The sequence below is a fragment of the Lipotes vexillifer genome, unplaced genomic scaffold (genome assembly GCF_000442215.2).
Source record: "Lipotes vexillifer unplaced genomic scaffold, Lipotes_vexillifer_v1.1 scaffold382, whole genome shotgun sequence".
Lineage (NCBI taxonomy): Eukaryota > Metazoa > Chordata > Mammalia > Artiodactyla > Lipotidae > Lipotes > Lipotes vexillifer.
In genome coordinates, this window is record NW_006780611.1 from 9,350,696 (window position 1) to 9,370,207 (window position 19,512).

A 19,512-nucleotide genomic window follows, 5' to 3' on the forward strand; every position below is an offset into this window, starting at 1 on the left:
AGGAATGCAGGGTGTTTTTGACCTGTGGCAGGACTTGGTGAGCTCCTAGTGTGTCTTTGAATCCCCAGGGCCTGGTGCACAAAAGGTGTTCAGGTTGTTTGTTGAAAGAACTATGAATTCCGAGGAAATACAGCATGAGCAAAAGTGTGGAGGCAGGAAAGTGAGCCTGGGTTGAGCCACAGTGGTGCTGGTGTGGAACAGGCACACAAGGGGCCCGAGGGAGGTCACTCCTCCATCCCAGCCCCCACCCCACCACCCTGTCACGGCACATGACTGAGGACTGAGGGGCTCTCTCAGCCCTCAGTGGCCAACGTAAAGAACGCCTCTGAGCCGCCACCTTGGTCTGAGCTACACACCATCTCTTGCCTGGATTATTGCAGAAGCCTCCTAACGGGTCTCCCTTCCACTGCCCCCTCCCCCAGTAATCTTGTTGTCACCATAGCAGCCCAAGTGATCCCGTAAAATCCTGAGTCAGACCTGTCTCTCCTCTGCCCTGCACCCACCAGGGTGAGAGCCTGAGTCTTTTGGTGCCTGCTGAGGCCCCCCATGATCTGCTCCTTCCAGCTTCGTCTCCTCGGCTTCTCCCCTCTCTGTCCAACCACTTTCTGTTCTTCAAGCACATTAGTCGCACTTCTGCTTCAGAGCCTTTGCACTGGCTGTTCCCTCTACCCAGAATGCTCTTCTCCCACAGTGTCACACTCTCTCCCTCCAGTCTTTGCTCAGAATTCATTTCAGTGAGGCCTTCTCAGAGCCTTCTGTTTGGAATTGCAACCCTCCCCCCGGCATCTCTCATTTCTGTTTACTATTCTCTTTTTCTCCATAAAATGACCACCCTCTGAAATACCGTTTACCTTGTGTACCATCTCTCTTCCCACGGAATGGAAGTTCCATGAGGGCAGGACTTTTTGTCTGTTCTGTTTCCTGCTCTGTGCTCTTGAACCTAGAACAGTGGCTGACACACACACAGTAAGTGCCCAGGCCACCTTTGTTGAGTAAATCACTTGAGCAGGTGGAACTAAGGGGGACTTTGAGCAGGATCTGTGTGGAGTGTGGTTTTGACAGAAGAGCCCAGGCTGTTGCAGCAACCTGGGGAAGGGACGACGGGGCCTTTGGCAGGGCCATGGGAGGTGGGAGTGGAGTGGGGAGATGTCAGGAAGGGACCCAGAAGGCTTCCAGGGAGTGAATCTGAAATGATGCCACCCTGCCTGCCACCCACAGCTGAGTTCCAGAAGCGAGAGCGTCGAGGTTACCTCGGAGTAAACCTGAGGTTTATGACTAGTGCAAGAAGCACCGTGGCCGAGTCCGTTACCCAGCAGGTTCGTCAGGGGGATGGGCTGTGGGAAGGAGCCTGGGGGGTGAGAACTGAGGCTGTTCCTGGGATCTGTGGGAGTCTCAGCCCTGAGCATAGGCTGGAGGGTGGAGCCCCCTCCAGGCTCCTAAGAGCTGGACACCCCGCTGTGCTGTGAGGGGCCTCCCCCTGGAGGGCTGAGAGCAGTGAGGGGAAGGTGGGAGGCTGGGCCTGGCCTTGCTTCCCTGGGACCCCTGTGGGCCTCCGCTGGCTCCTCTGTAAATGGAAACCACATGCCCTGCCTCCCGGGACGGTGTGAGGGCTAGGTGAGAGGGTGGCACTTGGTCGGGTGCACCAGGTTGTGTGGCTGCAAGTGGCTGGGAGTCCCCACCCAGGGCTCCTGACTCTCACACCCCCCCAGATTGTGCGCCAGGACCGGGGCCGCAAGGCCTGTGACCGGCCTGTGGGCAAGACTAAGAAGAAGAAGGCGGCCCAGGGCACCGTGTTCACCGAGGAGGACTTCCAGAGGTTCCAGCAGGAGTACTTCGGCAGCTAGGCTCCTGGGAGGGCACAGCCGCCTCGGACCTCTCAGCCCGGCTCAGGAAAGCCGTGCAGTGGAGGCTGGCATGGAGCTGGCGAGCTGGAAGCCCAGGGGAGAACCTTCGCTCAGACCCAAACTGACACCTGCAGGCTCGGGAGGTGCCACCTGCCCGCTGAAAAGGAAACATTGGACTGTTTTGTCTGCTTTGGCCCAGGGAGGGCCTCGGGGCTGTTTGCTGTGGCAGGCCTGTCACTGGGCCCTTGGGGACCACACCTCTGATAGGACGAGGGCCTCTGGGTGGGCTTCCAGGTTCTAATAAACGTGGCCCAGGGGCTGTGTGTGCTGCTCTAACAGGGTGTCTCCCACCTCCTCTGGCACCGAGGAGCCTTCCCTCCCTCCCCCACCTCCCAGCTGGTTCTTAGGGCTCCAGGTCAGAAGTCTTGCAGCCCAGCCCCAGTGCAGGCACCACCGGAGAGCAGTTCACCCATCTGCAGACCCCGCAGGCCTCCTTTCCCTGGGGTGGCAGACCCAGCTGAAAAGGCAGCTCTTGAGGAAGCTGAGGGAGGGAGCATGGCTGCCTCAGCCCAGTGCCCAGGGCTTGTGCCCTTGTGTGATTTTTTTTGGGGGGGGGGCACATCTGTTACATATCTGCAAATAGAAGGGGGGCGGGATCAAAGCCCACTTTTTGTTTCTCTTACCTCTGTCACAGGAGGTGGGGACTAGTGGGGTGACTCAGGAGTGAGCTCAAGAAAGAGGGTTTTACACGCAGGTCTGCCGAGCAGAAGGGTGGTGCCGGGCCCAGAGCTGCACCACCAGGGGAGGCCGGGCCGTGTCCGGCAGGGGCAGCGCAGGGCAGGTGCTGTTGAACAGATGCCCGAGTGAGCGGGTGGTGCTGCCCAGCTGGGTCTTCAGTGTGGCACTGATGACAAGTCCTAGAGCCCAGGGGTCCCTTCTGGGGAGGGGCCGCTGGAGGCCTCCAGGCGGCTCCGTCTGGCTTGCCTAGTGCCACCCCCTGCACGCCTAAAGGCTCCTTGGGACACGTGTTGTCTGGTAGAGGGCTTCTGAAGGGACCCTGCCGTGGGTTCTTCTGTGCAAGAGGAGGGAAAGTTTTACCCCTCACACAGCCAGACCCCGGCAGGGCTGTTCCTGGTTACTAGCCAGCTTTCCATCCCAAGTGGGGACAGGAGGGGACCACAGAATTGCCTGAGGCAGAGTTGGCACCTGTCCTGTCTGCAGTGCAGGTGGCCTCCCAGAGTAGGAAGCAGAGCAGCCATCCAGGAAGTCAAGGTGGGCAGAAGAGGTGTCGTGACTCCAAACCGGTATTGCGCCACCGTCCGCAGATGGCTTTTGTTCCAAGAAGGGAGAGGGGGCGTTTTCCCAAGCTCTCCTGCCTGCTGGGCTTCAGTGACCCGTGAGGAGACACTCCAGTGTCCTTGGAGGCTCATTCCCTTCCTCTTTTAAGCAGCTTAGCAATCAGGAGCCTCAGCTTCTCGCTCTCTCACCAGAAGTTCTCTGAAGAACCGGCTGACCAGGGCCCCTTTCTAACGGGCACGCACCTGCTGTTATGTCATCACGAACAGGTTCCTGCCCCCTCCCCAGGTGTAGAATGAGGGGCCTGCCTCTGCAGGAGGGTGACAGCAGGGGTCCTGCGCTTCTCGGCTTGTGAGTTTCCAGTTAAGTCTTAATGTTTGTGCCAAGTAGCGCCAGTGGGTGTGTGTCCGTGACCCCAAGGCATGACTGACGTTAGTGTTCACCTGAGACACCGGTCCTATGGGTCGGGGTGGAGCCCCACAATCTAGTTAACAGTCACCCTGGACGGCTCCGTTGCAGGTGGTGTGAAGGCAACGAGTGGGGGCCCTGGGGAGGCGGGTGCTGGCGGTGGAGAAAGGATGTGCCACCAGGGAGGGGTGCCGGTGCAAGAGCCACACATGGGGGTGCTGACCATGAGCCGCGGACTGGGTGACTGACAATCTTTTGGGATAAGGGACAGGAACCAAGTAAGAGGACACTGTGGTGCCACATCGAGGGCTGGGAGGAAGAGGCCTTCCCTGATGGGGCAGCTCTATCACTGGTGGTTTGGAGGAGCTGACACAATTGCCTAGAGGAGACCCAGGAGGGCAGGACTGCCACGTGGGACCTCCACCAGGGTGTGAGTGTATGACGCTTAACAAGTTCCTGCAGGAGCTGGGCGGATCCCCATCAGGTGACATCTAACACAGCTGGGGCTAGGGAGCTCTCTTAGATGTGGGTGGGACCCTGTGCCCATTCCTCTGAGGCTTTTTCTCAGGGTGCTCTCCCCATTCTACGTCCACAACTTTCCCCCGTCCTTCGAAGCCCAGCTCAGGGCAGTTAAGACCTCGAAGATCACCAGGTCCAAGGTCCACATGTGACAGCTCCCTTGGTGCCTTGGGGAAGCATTCCCATCTGGGCCACCATTACTTCTCCCACATTATCCTGTTAGGCATCAGGAAGCAGGTCAGGGAAATATCAGCCCCACCACAGGAGGCAAAACAGGCAAAAGCCCATAACCCTGGGTTCGAATAGCAGGCTCTGCAACTCCTCCAAATACCCTCTATCGTAGGACCTGTGTGCCTGGTGCCACATTTCCATCACCCTCATCCCAGCCACTCATCTACTTTCACAATGGAAAAATGGTCCTCCCTCAGCAGACCCTAAAGGACCCAAGGAGAGAAGAAACCTGCGCCGGCCGGGCCCAGACTCTTGTACTCAACAAAAGATGTCGTCTCCCTTATCTTGCAGTAAGTTACCAGCCAGGCCTGCAGTAATGCAGCGTAGCTCCAGTGCCCTTCCATCCCGACATCAGGGATGGCAGGCCTTCCAGCTCGCCAAAGGTGCCAGCCAGGGAAGCAGCCTTGTTCTAGCAAAAACTGAGAAGCCATCTTTCCCTGAATAGACCCTTCTGGGAAGGCCTCTACAGAACTGCAGCAGCTTAGCAGTGAAACCTAATCCCCTTGTGTGCCCAGCTCAAAGACCGTGGGGCCTTATCTGGGTACTTAATGTCGGCACAAAGCAACAATCATGAGGGAACAGGTGGAGCCCAGGCTCCACTTCTCTGCCACCCTGCTCCTTACTAAATTACTTACTAAAATTCCCCAGCCTCACTCACACCCAAGGGTGGTTAACATCGAGTCAAACAGTTTTTGGTTCTGGGGAAATCACCCAGCCACCTACTAGGGGATATCTAGCCCAACTCCCTGTCTCAGGGGTCCAACTGATCATCAGTGACCCTGACATACAGCCCAACAGTGTCAGAAAAAAAAAAAAACACCTCACTCTGGGCTTAAATTCCAAGTCCCGATGACCAACCCCAAAGCAAAATGCCGCTTCTGGGGATTTACTGGGCTCTTTACCAGAGGCAAGAAACCAGACACAGCAGTCTGCAGAAGAACTTTCACTACAAAATAATTTATTAAAACACAGCTTCAGCACTGGCCTCCTAGGCACAGGCACACACCCTCCTGACTACCCTATGGCTAGATCCTCCTCTTCCCCCTTGCCTTGCGGACCTCTTCTATTAAATCTTTCAGATACTGGATCTCCTTGGCCAAGGAAGCTGCCTTCTCTTTCAGAGCCTCGTTCTTCTGTTCTAGCTCTTTACATTCACCAGTGAGGGCCTCCTGCTCTGCCCTCTTCTTCTGGCGGTACCTAGTGGCTGCTGTCTTGTTCTGCTCCATTTTCTTCAGTTTCTTATCTAGTTTCTCACCCTTTACTTTTGCTGCTATCATCTTCTCTCCAGGAGGGTCATAGGGCTTGGGGCGGGCAGAGCCACCAGGGGCACCTGGAGATAGCAGGCTTCTATTTGGAGAACCCCTGGAGGTAGAGGGGCTGTGCTGGGGAGAGCCCAGATAGGAGTCAGGGCTCATACAGATGCCACTATCATTATCTGAGGGGGCATCCTCTTCCTTTACGCGCTGAGGGATCAGCATAACGTAAGCAGTGGAGTCTGGCTTCCTATCTTCTTCAGACATCACTTCACTGCATAGCTCTAAAGTAAAAGAATGATCTGGAGTGGAGAACAGGGCCCCTGGGGAGAGGGGGAGAGGCTGCAAGAAAGTGAAAGGGGCACCCTGGTCAGTTGTTGGCAAACTTTCTGGAACATGGCCTATTGGGTTCACGATCTGGGGGGGCTCCTTAGTAGCCTCCTGGAGTAGGGGGTCAAAGAGATCACACGTGTCATCCAACGTGGCCAAAAGCTCATCTGGCATGGTTTCCAGATCATCTATACCCAACAGAGCATTAAAATCAAACTCCTTCAGATCCATTTTCTCCACCATCCAATCTGTCCCAGAGAAAGCATCCTCTGCAAAAAATTAAAGAGAGTTGGAACCAATGAGTCCAATGTACAAGACAATCACCAGATCCCACCAGCAGATAAAAGACGCCCACTCACCCTTGCCGTTATCTGAGGCACTGACCAACCCATCCATAGCCAGCCATTCGGAGATGCCCGCCTTAGCCTTGTCGCCAGAGAACCCATGAGGTTTGAAGTGCTTGGCCACCTCCAGGTAGTCATCTAGGAGACCCAGGCTCTCTTCAGCCCCCAAACCCGACTGGTCGAAGGGGGACATGAAGTCCACCACCAACACCTCGCTGCTCAGGAAGCTCTTCTCGGCCATGTTGCGAGGTTTTGGTTGAATCGAGGAATGTGCTTAATTCGAAGGTGTCTTTGTCGGTTACAGCAACGCTGCTGCTGAATGCCTTGAAAAGCCTGAATACGAATCAGAAACCAAGTCCCATTAAAGATCAGCTGGCCTGAGAATTTCATCTTTTCATCCATGAGGCAAGATGGCCAAAATAGAACTCCACTCGGGGTTGAGAATCGGTACCACATGGCCCCAGGGCCATCGCGTCACCACCGCGTCCATCAAGCTGCACAAAATGGACGCCCGCCCGTTCCCCCACCGGCCAGAAGAGGAAGCCGCCCCACCCGCACGTCCAAATCCGCCTCTGGACGCCCGGCCCCGCCCACGCCCCCCGTGACTCACGCGGCGGCTACCGCCGCCGCCCTGCCACGCCGCCACCTTGGCTGCTGCCACGTTTCGCGGGGCACCAGATGGAAGCCGGCGGGTTCGGGGGTCCGGGGCTGCCGGGGGCTCCCGACCCAAGGTCGCCGGCGTTTTGGGCACACCCCAGCAGGGGCCACGCGCCCCGGGCGCTCGTAAAACTGCTCCCGCCTCCGCGAAACCACCCAGCCGCCGGCCGCCCCCAAGCAGGCAGAAACCCCTCACCGACCCAGGGGTGCACGGCCAGAGCAGCGCAGGCCCAGTACTTACGCCATGGCTTAAGCCGCTGGGGGGTGCCGCTGCAGAGCCTGGTGCTGCTGCCGCCGCTGCAAAAGCCAATGCTGCCGCAGGCACTGCTGCCTCTAATACGCCATGGTGGCCGCGGACGCTGCGAGAGCGGAGAAAAGAAGGCGCGCACTCGCACAAAGAAACCACATATATAAACAGAAGAAGAAAAAATGGCGGCGAGACGCCGAGTGCGGGTCCTTTATAAACTCTGCCCCTTGTGAGGACGCATCACAGACCACATCCTTCCGCCGAGGTCACGTGACTCGCGCCTCCCCACCCACGCATTGCCATCTATTCGACGCCCCTGTCGTTTCCTATGTCCGACTTTTAAGTCTAGGGCGTAGCTGTGAAGAGAGAATGAATTTTCTTTATTTACGGCCTCAAGAAAAAGACGCACTACTTTACAAGGCTTTTAAGATGAAGGGGTCACTCCCGTCCGCCGCCGGGGAGCGCGGAGGGATCCGCCACACTCATTTCCGGCGTTAGCCCGAAGGGCGGAGAGAGAAGTCTTTCATCCCAAGAAAGGTTTTTACTGTGAATTACGAGGTCTCCTAGTTCTCGCGCGATATGCTGGAGGAGAGTGCGCATCAAGATGATTGGTTAGACATGGTGAGTCATATATATCTCGAGTTTCTATTGGCTCAGGCCCCTGATCTGCGCGGGAAGGGGCGGAGCGGCCGACGGTTCCAGCCGTCTGGTTCTGCGGTTCGTCCGGTTTTCTCTGTGACGCCGCTTTGCAGTGGCTTCCTCAGCCCTGCCCAGCTGCAGCCGGTCAGGATTGCCCCAGGCAGCCCGGGCCCAGTGCGTCCCAAATAGTGGCGTTAGGCCCCGCCCCTTGCAGTCCTTTGCTGCCGTCCTCAGTGAAGCTCCAAATTAGCGACCAGGTTCAGGCCGAAAGATGAAACTAGGCAAAAGGATATGTCATTTCGTGTGCGTTTTCACACGCAAACACTTGCAAAATACTGAGGACGTGCAAGCCCTTCAGTAGTTGAAAGGGGAGGCTGATGACCTCAGTCGAGATCACCCGATCTATGCGCACCTACCATCAAAGGCGAGTCGGGGAAATGCGTAGTCCTATAGTCTATCGTATTTTTACATATCCGTTTAGCTAAAATATAAGTTTGCTATTTTATTGAAGAATGCAGCTATCACAGGGGAACTTCTTTCAGTTTATGTAGTTTCAGTTCCTCTAAGAAGAAAGATTTTATTCAGCTGCTATCTCTCACTCTAGGGTAGTTTCAATTAGCTCCCAACGCTGTATAACTCCCAGGCATAGCCGCTTCCCAGCAAGTCCTCCTAAGCCCAATTGCCGGAGTTTGTGTGTGTGGAGGCCGCAGTCCAGGTCAGGCCAACAACTTGCTCTGTCTACTGGGGAACTGTTAAGAGTAACAAGAAATCTCTCCCCCATCCTCCAGCCCTCTCGTCAGGCACTGCAGGGGCGGAAACCTTGAGTTTCTGCTTCCATTCCTTTCAGTAAGCCCTACAAATATTATTTCTGAGGACTGATGTCAAAAATTTGGGAAGGACTGTCCTACATTACTGACCATTCATTGACTTGATTCAGTCTAGCCCAGCAATTTTACAGTGGTAAACTGAGGACTAAAGGGATGAAGGGTCTTGCCCAGTGAAGGCAGTATGGGGTAGGAGTTAGAAGAGATTTTAGGGGCAAACCCCCCCAAACTTGGCTCTTGCATTTATTAGCGGAGACATTTTGGTTGAGTGACTTATCCTCGCTGAGTCTCAGTTTCCTGAGCTGTAAAATGAAGCTAATGGTGAGTATCCTTACACTTAGAATGAAGATAATATAAGAAGGCACTGAGCTTAGCGCCTGGTATCTGATAAGTGCTGGATAAATGGTTGCTATTACTACTATTATTAGAACGCAGGTCTCTGACACACCTCCCAAGGCCCCCTCCCCATCTTCATTACATCATCCTGCTTCCTCAGAGGACTATTATTTACTGAAATCAACGAACTATAAACGACTGGTATATGCAAAGCATACTGGATGCTTGATGTGGTTTTTTTCTCCCCTTGGGGAACCACGAGTATCTAGATATATATAAAGCATCTAGTCTTTCAGTGCAAAGGCAGTAAGAATCCCTGAGCTACTACTCAAATCTTAAAAAGGACCCTCGGGGCATGTCCTCCTTTCGCTGTCAGATGACCATGCAGATGGTTGAGAATTAAAAGTAATGCTGCCCCAGGTTGACACTGCAGAGGGGTGGGAGAATGACTCCAGTGGCACCTTGTCCCGTCCTTTCTATTATGGTGACCCAGATCAGGCACTTCAAAGGTTCTCCTAGCTGCAAATGGAGAACCAGTCCCACTCCTGTAGGAAAATGTTTCATGCCACACACACAAATCAAAGCTGTTGGAAAGGAGACTTTAATTTTCTTCTTCCCATGCTGTGGAAGGACAGCATGTTCCCCAGCTTTATTTCCTCCCTCAAGGAGAAAAAGGACAGTAGTTTTCTGGGTCTCAGGGCTAAGCTGCTTCTATATGGACCTAGCCAAGACAGGACAGAAAGACTGGTGACTGATTCCAAATCTCTCAGCTAAACACATCAACTGCTTATTGAAGGGCAAGCAAGCGACTGGAAGGCAGGTTGTGGACTTGGCCTCAGGGGCCAAGCACAGAGAGCATAACGTGATCAGAATGAAAAGGTAAGCACCACGCTATATGCAGTTAACCCCAGAACTCACATCTCTGGTATTTTGGCCGCTTAGAATCAGCTAAGCATATCTACAAGGGCTACAGCCTCACAGCTCTAGTCCTAAGTCCTCTTTGGCCTTGAGCTTCAGCACGAAGAGCAGGGTTCTCACAAATCCTGTGAGAGCAGAGGTTCTCAGCCAGGGTCATAGTGTCAAAGATGTGCCATGGCAGAGCCTCTGGACACATGCAGGGATCCCAGCCCCCCCGGCACCTCTCCAGGACCTTTTGATCCTGAAGCTGATTCCTTGTCAAAACCATTTGAGCTCTCAACTTGAGTGGAGTAGAAGGGGGCAAAATCATCTAATCTGGAGTGTGAACAGGACCACCAAGGGCTGCGCCTAGGAGGAAAGACTGTAGGCCTCACAACAGTTTTTCCAAACATGAGCTTCAATTATTTTTTTATTTGAAAAAAAAAAGTCACAACCAAGCATATAAAGAAAAATACTGTTGTCCTGAACTCATGTTTTAGGAAGGGGCAACAGGGAAAAGCAAAATACACCTTGGAATTGATTGGGTTTTCAAGATGATGAGTCTTCTTCAAGCATTAGGCTAACTATGTGCTTTGCTAACCTAGATGGTGCAAAAACACTTCCAGATGGAGAAGGAGGAGCAGATGCTGTTACTTCAGGCAAAGGTGGGAGTTACTGAGTAGAAAGGCAGAAAAGCAGGAAAAGGCCCTACATCTTTCCCCAAAGATTAAAAAAAAAAATGTGTGTGTGTTGAGGGGGGTATTCCCCTCCTCCCACCAAGAATCTCAAAGCACTGGACTGTCGTCCAGGTATTACGATGAGACTTGCCCCATCTCAGTCAGCAAACCCACCAGGACCTGAGCCAAGGATTCCCACTGCTTCTAGTTCTGAGGACTTCTAAGAGGTTCTTGCTTGTGAAATGGCAGTTATGGTTTTTGGTTTTGTGAAACATAGGTAAGAGACAGAGCTGCCCTTAGAAAGGTGCTCTTTAAGAGGAGATAAACTCAAATCACCATTACACTTGGCTTTGATAATTTGGGATTTGATCTTTAAAATCTTTTCTTTTTTGAGCTCTCCTTCCAGTGTTTTATATGGGATTTGGTCAGACTCCAGCTTGGGAAAATTATAGGTTTTATAATATTCACATTGGGAAAACCAAATCCTTTATCTGAATGAAGACAAACCCATGCTTTTCCAACACATTCAGCCCTCCCCTCTCCCTTCCTTCCAGTGACACCAGATGGGCGCACTGGAACCGTCAGTGCCAGGCTCCACCCTCTGTGGACATCCTATACACCAATCCCCCAGGGTAGCACTCAGGCATATGGAGTGTTTTATAAACTCCAAGCTGATTCTGATGAACAGCCAGGATGGAGAATCTCTCTCAGGGCTCTGGGCTTTCTATTTTTCATTCTCTCTCAATGTCTTCATACAAATGAAACAACTGAACCATTTTAGGGAAGCTTTGCATGTGTATGAGAGAAGAGGCAGGAAGAGTCTCCAAATATAGCAAAGGTTAACCCTAGTTCTCAACCTCCTAATCCAGGACAAAAAAGGGGACAAGAAGCTCTACCCTAAATTCAAAGGGAAGCTAAGGTTTCAATGCTATTTAAAGAGTCACTTCATGTCACGGTCATTGGGAAGGATGAGACAGCTGCAGAGAGCTTCACCAGAGTCTCACTGATGGAGAGAGTGGTAAGAATAAAGATAGTAACAGGATTTGGTGGGAGAACAACACTGGATGGCAGAGCAGAAACAGAATATCATCAGCCTCTTGGCACAAACAGGAACAAATAAACACAGAACAAGAAGATGCACTGACATTGTATATTAAACTTTCCTCCCCACTCTCAGGATACTTTTTACATTGCAATAAATAGTGCAGTTCTAGCAGCGGGAAACAAGAAGGAACGTGCCAAGTACCCACCTCCCTCTCATATGTGTTTAGCCATACGCTCTCTTCCTAGGTAGCACCAGTTTCCCAGGTGCTGGGTGAGAGACAGGACAGGGGGAAGAGGTCTGTGCATACGTGCCTGCCCTCTGGCCTCTGGAGGTGCCTGGAGAGTTCAGCAAACACCCCCATCACGTTCCTGTGACAGACACTGGGGAGTGGAGGGCTGGCTGTTGGGCCCGTTCTTCCTCTAAGGCAACATCCTAGAAAGACAGGGCCTGCCGTGGGAGAAACATGGTCACTGACGTTCAGCCGCCTGTCTAGCTGAACCTCTAGCACTAAGACTGTGTCCTTGAAGGCCTTGTCCTAATTGGCAAGAAGGTGGGGAAGGGGCAAACAACAGCCCCTTCCCTCCCGGTCTTTGTCTGACTCCCGCACGCGGTGGTGCCAGGCTGGACCGGCCACAGATGAGGCACAGACATCAGGCACGCAGACCCTCTCCACCACCTCCAGGTTCCCCCACTCTACACTCTCACTGATGGCCACTAAGAAACACAGTCTCCGAATAACTATGCATCCAGTTTATCTTGAGCCCTCACTCCCGTGTGTGGCAACAACAGTGCTCCCATGAGACCTTCTTAGCACTTCCGGATATGAGTTGGTCAAGAGGTTGGGGGGGGGGGGGGCTTCTTTTCCAGGAACCTGGGTCAAAGGCCAGCTTTTCCACCAGCTTTACCCCTAGAAACCCTAAATACTGTCTGGGCACTCTCTGCAGAGTTCAGTTTGAAACATGCAATCATAACTTCAGTGACAGTCAACTACAAGGCAGCATCTTGATTAGGCAGATGTGCTCCAGAAAAAAAAGCAAAACAGGTGTGAACAGGTAGAAAAAGAGAAGACACTGAAAAGGGGCAGGTGACAGGGCAGACACAGCAGACCTGTGCCGAAATGCAAAACACCAAGTGGTCTCCACAGCTCAGGCCACTGCTCCACCTTCTCAATTCATTCCAAGAAAAGCTAGCCTGGAGCAAGGGGGAGGGGAAGAGTAGGGAGCACAGTGTTTGGTAACAAAAACAGAAATGGTTGGTGAGAAAAGAGGAGAGAGGGATACCTTTCTAATCAGCATGAAATGCCCAGGGCAATCACCAGCAAAGATGGGAGGCACCTAGGGACCCTGTGAGGCATCAACTATGGAACCAAGTGTTTCTAACAGAGAATCCAGGGCCTGACCGCTCGACACCTGCCTTCACCTGCCTTCACCTGCCCTATGTCTGCAGCAGCACCTCCGGCTCAGACAGTGAGCAATAGAGAGTGTATCCCAGTTCGTCTATTTCCTCAGGGGTGAGCTCTGCAAATAAGTTCACCTTGGGGTTTAGGGCACTGGGCAGAACTCCGGCCTCCAAGTAGCTGATGAGTCCCCTCAAGGCCTGCAGAAATCGGTCAGCCAGCACATCAGGAGACCAGTCAGCCTCCTCCTGGGCCACGTGGAGGATGACGTTGGTAAGCTGGCTGGCAGTGAGGTGACCCAGGGCCGGAGTGGACTTGCACACGGCCTTGAGGATCTTGAGGCACAGAGAGCGGCAGCCCGAGTCAGCCTGGTCCAGAGCCCGCAAGCGCGCCGTCTCGGCAGGACGCAGGCTCAGCCGCCACAGGTTGTCATACTGGGCTAGCCGGTGTGGTTTGGCCACCAAGACAGTGTCACCAAGGGTCACTGATGGCAGGAAGTCAATGAAGAGATGCCTGTCACGCTCATACTGCACTTCCAGAGTCAGAGCCTCTGGGGGTGGGGCCGGTCGAATCACATAGTCCAAGAGGGACCCGATGGCCGGCCAGTTGATGGAGCCAGCCACTACCTTTTCGAACGTGTCTGCCACTGTCTTTGGAGAGAGGTAGCCCCCTACTACACAGCGGTCCCAGTAACTGCTACCACGAGGAAAGTACTCTGGGTTCTCCCGGCGAACCAGGAAGAAGCCAGGGACGTTCATGATGGTGTCCTCTCCGGGGATACACGACCACAGGTTCTGCTCCAGCACAAGGGGCACGATGAGTTGGATGTGGTCAGCTGTCACCACCTGGTGGAGAAGAATTAAAAAGGTTTTGAGGGATTTAATCTGCTCAAGAGCCAAGTTTCCCCAAACACAGGTCCCACAGTGTGGATTTCAACCCAGGTCAGTCGGACACTGGCGCCCGTGCTCATTCCACACACCACGTTGCCTCTGGACACAGAAGTACACATGACATCCCCCAGGCCTTGATGGCTCGAAGGAAAGCCAGAAAGGAAAGATAGGCACAAGAATATAGGAAGGAGGAGGCCTCTGACAGCTTCCTAGAAGTTGTGAGTATGACTAAAAAACAAAAACGTTAAAGGCAGGGATCTCCAAATGCTACCGCTGTATGTGGAATTCAGATGCAGTAGGACTAACCTTTCTGGCACACCTGGGAGACTGATCTCCTGTACCAACAGCCCTACTGAGAAGCATCCTGGTCAGTACAACCCTGCCCTTCGTAAGAACCCCCTGCTTACCTGCAGGTCATCATAGAGGCTGCCACTCAGGTACATGTCCCGAAGTGGCATGTCAGGCAACTTGGCCCGCAGGAAGCTCCGGAGCTCGGCACATATGTCCACGGCAGCTTGCTTGGCCCGAGCCTGCTCGCCAGCAGGGATGGCCGCCCGGTTCCGGTAGTAAGTAAGAAGTTTCTCCTGCAGGGACATGCGGAGTCGTGACTTCTTCAAGTCTACCTGGCCCTTCCTGGCCAATGGCTTGGGCCGGGGCAGGCAGAATGTATCTGCCAAGGCAAGAGAGAGAGGCACGTGAGCTCTTCCCGTGCTTGCTCATCCACGGCTGCCTCAGCCCCAAAGGAGACGGGCTTGGCACAAAAGGCTAGCATGGTGCCTGGCACGTATGTCCCTAAGAAATGTGTTGAATGCATGAGTAGCACTGAGAGCCCCGAGGTCAGTCCCAGAAGGGGTACCAGCCTTCCTCACCTGTGTCAAAGGCCGAGGAGCCTGTGGGAAGGGCCTGTAGGGACCTGCTCAGGCCTGTCTTCATGTCCTTGTTGAGCAATCGGGGGGAGCCCATCCAGTTTGGTTCTTCCCAGCTCCTTTTCCCTGAATGGCTCAGGCGGGTGGGGCTGGTAGGGGCACTGATTGCCCTATCGTACATCTGAAAACAGCAGACAGGACCCAGCACATGACCTTCTTTCCTGTTTCCCTCCTTCCCAGCAGCTTTGCCTTAATGAGTTCAGCTACTATTTTTCAATAACTTTGTTTTATTCTAGATTATGGAATACTTTGCTCCGCACAGAAAATCTCAGGAAATACTAAATGATATAAATAAGAAACAGATTTATCCATAATGTCATAACCCAGAGATAACGGTTAATATTTTGGTATATTTCTTTCTGAAAATATATATTTGTGTAATTAGGATCCTCCTCTATATATACTTTTGAAAACTGATTTTTTTTACGTATCATTTTTATCACTCCCCCATATCACTAAAAATGAATCAGTGTTGAACATTATGGTACAATTTCTAACTATACAACACTGTACTTTATGAATGTACTGTAATGTCGAACACTGATCCATTTAACAAATACATCACTGAATGGCTACTCTGTGCCAGGAGTTGTTCTAGGTGTACAGAATAAAGCAGTAACCCAAAGAGACCCAATCCCTGCCCTCATGGAGTTTGCAGTTTAGCAGAGGGATACAGGCAATACATAATCAACAAGCTAAACCATGCAGATATAGGTGTTAAGGAAAGTAAAGTAGGAAGGAAAAATAGGAAAAATGTGTGGTGGGAGTCCTGCTATTTTAAATAAGGTAGTCAAGGAAGGCTATTTTGATTATTTGCAATTTTTCACTCGCTGGGATAAACTTTTTTTTTTTTTTTTTTTTTCCTTGCGTTATGCGGGCCTCTCACTGTTGTGGCCTCTCCCATCTGCGGAGCACAGGCTCCGGACGCGCAGGCTCAGCGGCCATGGCTCACGGGCCCAGCCGCTTCCGCGGCATGTGGGATCTTCCCGAAACGGGGCACGAACCCGCGTCTCCTGCATCGGCAGGCGGACTCTCAAGCACTGCGCCACCAGGGAAGCCCTGGGATAAACTTTTTATTTGTATCTCCAACAGTTTCTTTAGGGCAGAGTCCTAAGACGTAGATTTACTGAATCCTCTTAAGGTCTCATCTAATAATGCCAAATTACCAAGTTACATTTCCATTGGCAGTATCAAGGTCTTATTCTAAGTCAGCTCCACTCGGCAGCCTCACCACCTCTCCAACCCCTGGCTGAGTGTACTTACCCGCTTAACCGCCAGTGTAGCAATGCCCAGCATGGCTGCTCCACCCACCCCCAGCACCAGCCGGGCATTGGAGAGCACAAAATCAATGGCCGTCCCGATGCCATTATCATCCTTCTTGCTTTTGCGCTCACCAGCGCCTGCCATTGCTCACCTGAGGAGGAAGGCAGAACACAGCCATCACCACCTTGGACCTTGGGAAGCAGCCCTCCTCCTCCCTCCCCCATCAGGCCAGTCCCCAACAATTTCAGGGTACTCTGTGAGTTCCAGGAGCCCAAATCCTCCTGCCTCTAGCACTCCATGTTCTAGGGTCAGGAGGGAGGTATCGTGTCCCTTGATGTATCTGGATGCAAGGTGGAGGAAATGATCACGCTAGTCATGGGAAAGCCTCCCCACCAATCTATTGAGATTACAGAGAGCGATAATAAGCTCACTGTCAACCCTTTCTCGTATGAGAGTGAAGTACCCCGCCCCCACGCAATACAAGCCTCCGGACCCCTTCCCAACATTACAGTGCAGATCATATTTTGATCCTCTGACCACTGCTTATGGAAGGTTAGATCTGAGAAGGTGTAAATTAATTAGAGATCCATCTAATCCCATCACATCACTTCACATGTAGGGAGGTGACTTGCCAGAGATCCCAGAGAAAAGGAATGACAAAGCCATATGCAAAACTCAGGCCGCCTCTCAACTCCTAGCATGATGGTTTTTCTACTGTATCATGTTTCCCCTTACCCAAGTCAAACTGTTCCTATTCTACGTATTTTCTGCGAAAAATAATAACAACAACAACAACAAAGACTAAATACCCTGGCACATGGAGACAAAACTACAAGTCCACATGTGAGAAAGATCCAAAGAAGAGAACTCTGTGGACAGGCCCACTTGACAAATGCTTTGTTTCTTGGGACAAGTGTGCAGGGGCACCACAAGAAGCTCAGGTGAGCCTGGCACTGTGACAGAGACTGAGAATAAACAAAACGGTCACTGCAGACTCAGCTGTTAACTGGAAAACAAAATATCCACCTGCTCAAGTGTGCTTGGAAAATGAACTAAAAATGTGGTCACCTAAGCGGAGATCATGGGCACAAGGCAGAAGAGGCTGGCCTCCGTACAGTGCTGGAGCGAGGCGAGCACGCCTTTGCTCCCTGGCAACGACGGGGTCATCCTGACTGAAGTTCCCCTGGTCTCCCAGTAAGCCCATTTCCCATGCAGTTAGAACCCTGGGCCCGACCCAGATAAAGGATGGCAAAGTGGCTCAAATCTGAGCACTGCTTTTAACACTGCTACCCCTCCTACCTCCCGTGTCCTGTACGCCAGGAACCATGTAGGGAAACCATTCACCAATATACCTAGAACGGGAGGACAGAGACGGACAAGATCACTGGCGCATCTTCCAGTGCGAAGTGGCATTCCTTCTAATGCCCTTCCAACTGGGTATTGCTAGTGTCCCATGTCATGCCCCTGGCCTCCCCTGTCAACAAGAGAGAAATATTTCTGCCTCTACTTATTCCAGCAATTGAGTTAACTAAGAGTCACTGTCAATCCCAAAATTATTTTTTTCCCTATAACCAGAGGTCACAACCACGGCACTTTTCTTTCCTCCACCTTTTACCGTCGACAGGAGCTTCAGGTTTAGGGACACGAGAAACTGCTTGTGGCCAAGTGAAATATACGCCCCACCTCAAACGCACAGGGCACACAAGGCCAAGGGGAAATATACCCCCCACCTCAAACACACAGGGCACACAAGGCCGAGGGGAAGAGTTCAACTCTGTATTTACAGGTGGGGTCAGGCAAGAACTCTGTATTTACAGGTGGGGTCAGGCAAGAACTCTAGTCATCCTCCCTCCACTGAGACAGAGATGGGACATAAACTCATCTGAGGCAGAGTAATCCAATCAGGAGGGGACAAAGCTGATCATTACACAGTTCCCGATACAAGACCATGAGCACCATTTTATTGCTTTTAAAACAAAAGAACCTTTAGAGATGTATTTACAATAGGGAGGACCACCGTCTAAATCAGGGGTCCCCAACCCCCGGGCCGGTAGTGGTCCACACCTGTTAGGAACCAGGCCACACAGCAGGAGGTGGGTGGTGGGTGAACGAGGAAAGCTTCATCTGCCGCTCCCTGTCGCTCCCATCACCGCCTAGGCCATCATCATCCCCCGCCCCGGCCCGGGGAAAAATTGTCTTCCAACCGGTCCCTGGTGCCGAAAAGGTTGGGGACCGCTGCTCTAAATGATCCTTGCATGTAATGCAGCAGAGCAAGAAGGGCACATTCTCCCTCCGTGCAGAAGCCGGAAGGAGCCTCTCTGGCTCCTTGAACCCTCGGCCCCTCTGATGACTGGGGAGAACAAGGCACTGAGGTGGCGTAATAGAAGAGCCTGGGTTTTAGAGTCGGAAATCTTGAGATTGAGTACTTGCCTTTGAGCCCTGACTAATTAGCTGGGTGCCCTCAAATGAGTTGACCCCTCAGCTATGTAATGGGGATAATGATGCCTGCATGGCCTAAATCATAGGGTTGTAGTGAGGAAAACATATCTACTAAAATACCGTATGTGAACACTTTATACCCCGTAAAAGGACTCTACAAATGTGGGCCATCATTAAGTCTTTTAAGATCTCCATCCACAGGACAAAAGGTCAACTTCCAGAAGGCAGTCAGCAATCCAGACTGTCCTGTGAGTTACATCTTACCTTCTGAGACTGAGCCAGGAATGGCCTATGAAACCCAAGCTGATGCTATCCTGGGCTTGAGACCAAAACTATGAAGTTGAGCAGGCTTGGGAAAAGGCTTTTCTACTCTAGTGCAATATACTCCCCGCCCCATCCAAGGACCAGGTGATGTCAAAGACCTGGTGACCTGGAAGAGGAAAGAACACCCACAGCTCCCACAGGGAGATCAAAGTTTCTATTCTAAAACTGAACTCAATCTGTTCCAGTTGAAACTACTTAACTACAGTCTACCCTCCACTCAGGCTCTGCCACACTACCTGGGAGCCTGCGGGAGGTGGGAGCTCTGCCTGGCAAGGAGAGGGGCCTGGAGGAGCCCTGTTGTTTAATGCGTTTAGTTCCAGTTTTACAAGATGAAAAATTTCTGGAGATCTCTTGTGCAACAATATGAATATCCTTTTTTTTTGTTTTTAATTTATTTATTTTTGGCTGCGTTGGGTCTTCGTTGCTGCGCGCGAGCTTTCTCTAGTTGTGGCGAGCGGGGGCTACTCTGTTTTGCGGTGCGCAGGCTTCTCATTGCTGTGGCTTCCCTTGTTGCGGAGCACGGGCTCTAGGCACGCAGGCTTCAGCAGTTGTGGCACGTGGTCTCAATAGTTGTGGCTCGCGGGCTTTAGAGCACAGGCTCAGTAGCTGTGGCGCACGGGCTTAGTTGCTCCGTGGCATGTGGGATCTTCCCGGACCAGGGCTCGAACCTGGCAGGTGGATTCTTAACCACTGCGCCACCAGGGAAGTCCTTACAATATGAATATTC

At 52.4% G+C, this 19,512-nt stretch overlaps 3 protein-coding genes across 3 annotated transcripts in view; 1 reads left to right on the forward strand and 2 right to left on the reverse strand.

Moving 5' to 3' along the window:
- RPS19BP1 (ribosomal protein S19 binding protein 1) overlaps positions 1 to 1,860 on the forward strand; it is a 3,180-nt gene extending 1,320 nt beyond the window's left edge. The window contains exons 3-4 of the mRNA XM_007453995.1: positions 1,219 to 1,316; positions 1,710 to 1,860. Of these exons, the coding sequence (XP_007454057.1) occupies positions 1,219 to 1,316; positions 1,710 to 1,844 (233 nt within the window). The 3' untranslated portion in view covers positions 1,845 to 1,860. The remainder of the gene's footprint in view (positions 1 to 1,218; positions 1,317 to 1,709) is intronic.
- Positions 1,861 to 5,237: 3,377 nt separating this feature from the next.
- Positions 5,238 to 7,316, reverse strand: ATF4 (activating transcription factor 4). Its single transcript, XM_007453996.1, has 3 exons — positions 7,124 to 7,316; positions 6,241 to 6,558; positions 5,238 to 6,150 (listed from the first exon to the last, which is right to left on the reverse strand). Exons 2-3 carry the CDS (start codon positions 6,464 to 6,466, stop codon positions 5,324 to 5,326), a joined length of 1,053 nt encoding a protein of 350 aa, XP_007454058.1. The 5' UTR covers positions 6,467 to 6,558; positions 7,124 to 7,316; the 3' UTR covers positions 5,238 to 5,323.
- Positions 7,317 to 12,981: 5,665 nt separating this feature from the next.
- On the reverse strand, positions 12,982 to 16,166 carry MIEF1 (mitochondrial elongation factor 1). The gene is made up of 4 exons (XM_007453997.1): positions 16,023 to 16,166; positions 14,703 to 14,880; positions 14,241 to 14,503; positions 12,982 to 13,788 (listed from the first exon to the last, which is right to left on the reverse strand). The coding sequence occupies exons 1-4, from the start codon at positions 16,164 to 16,166 to the stop codon at positions 12,982 to 12,984; spliced, it is 1,392 nt and encodes a 463-aa protein (XP_007454059.1).
- Positions 16,167 to 19,512: the final 3,346 nt, after the last annotated feature.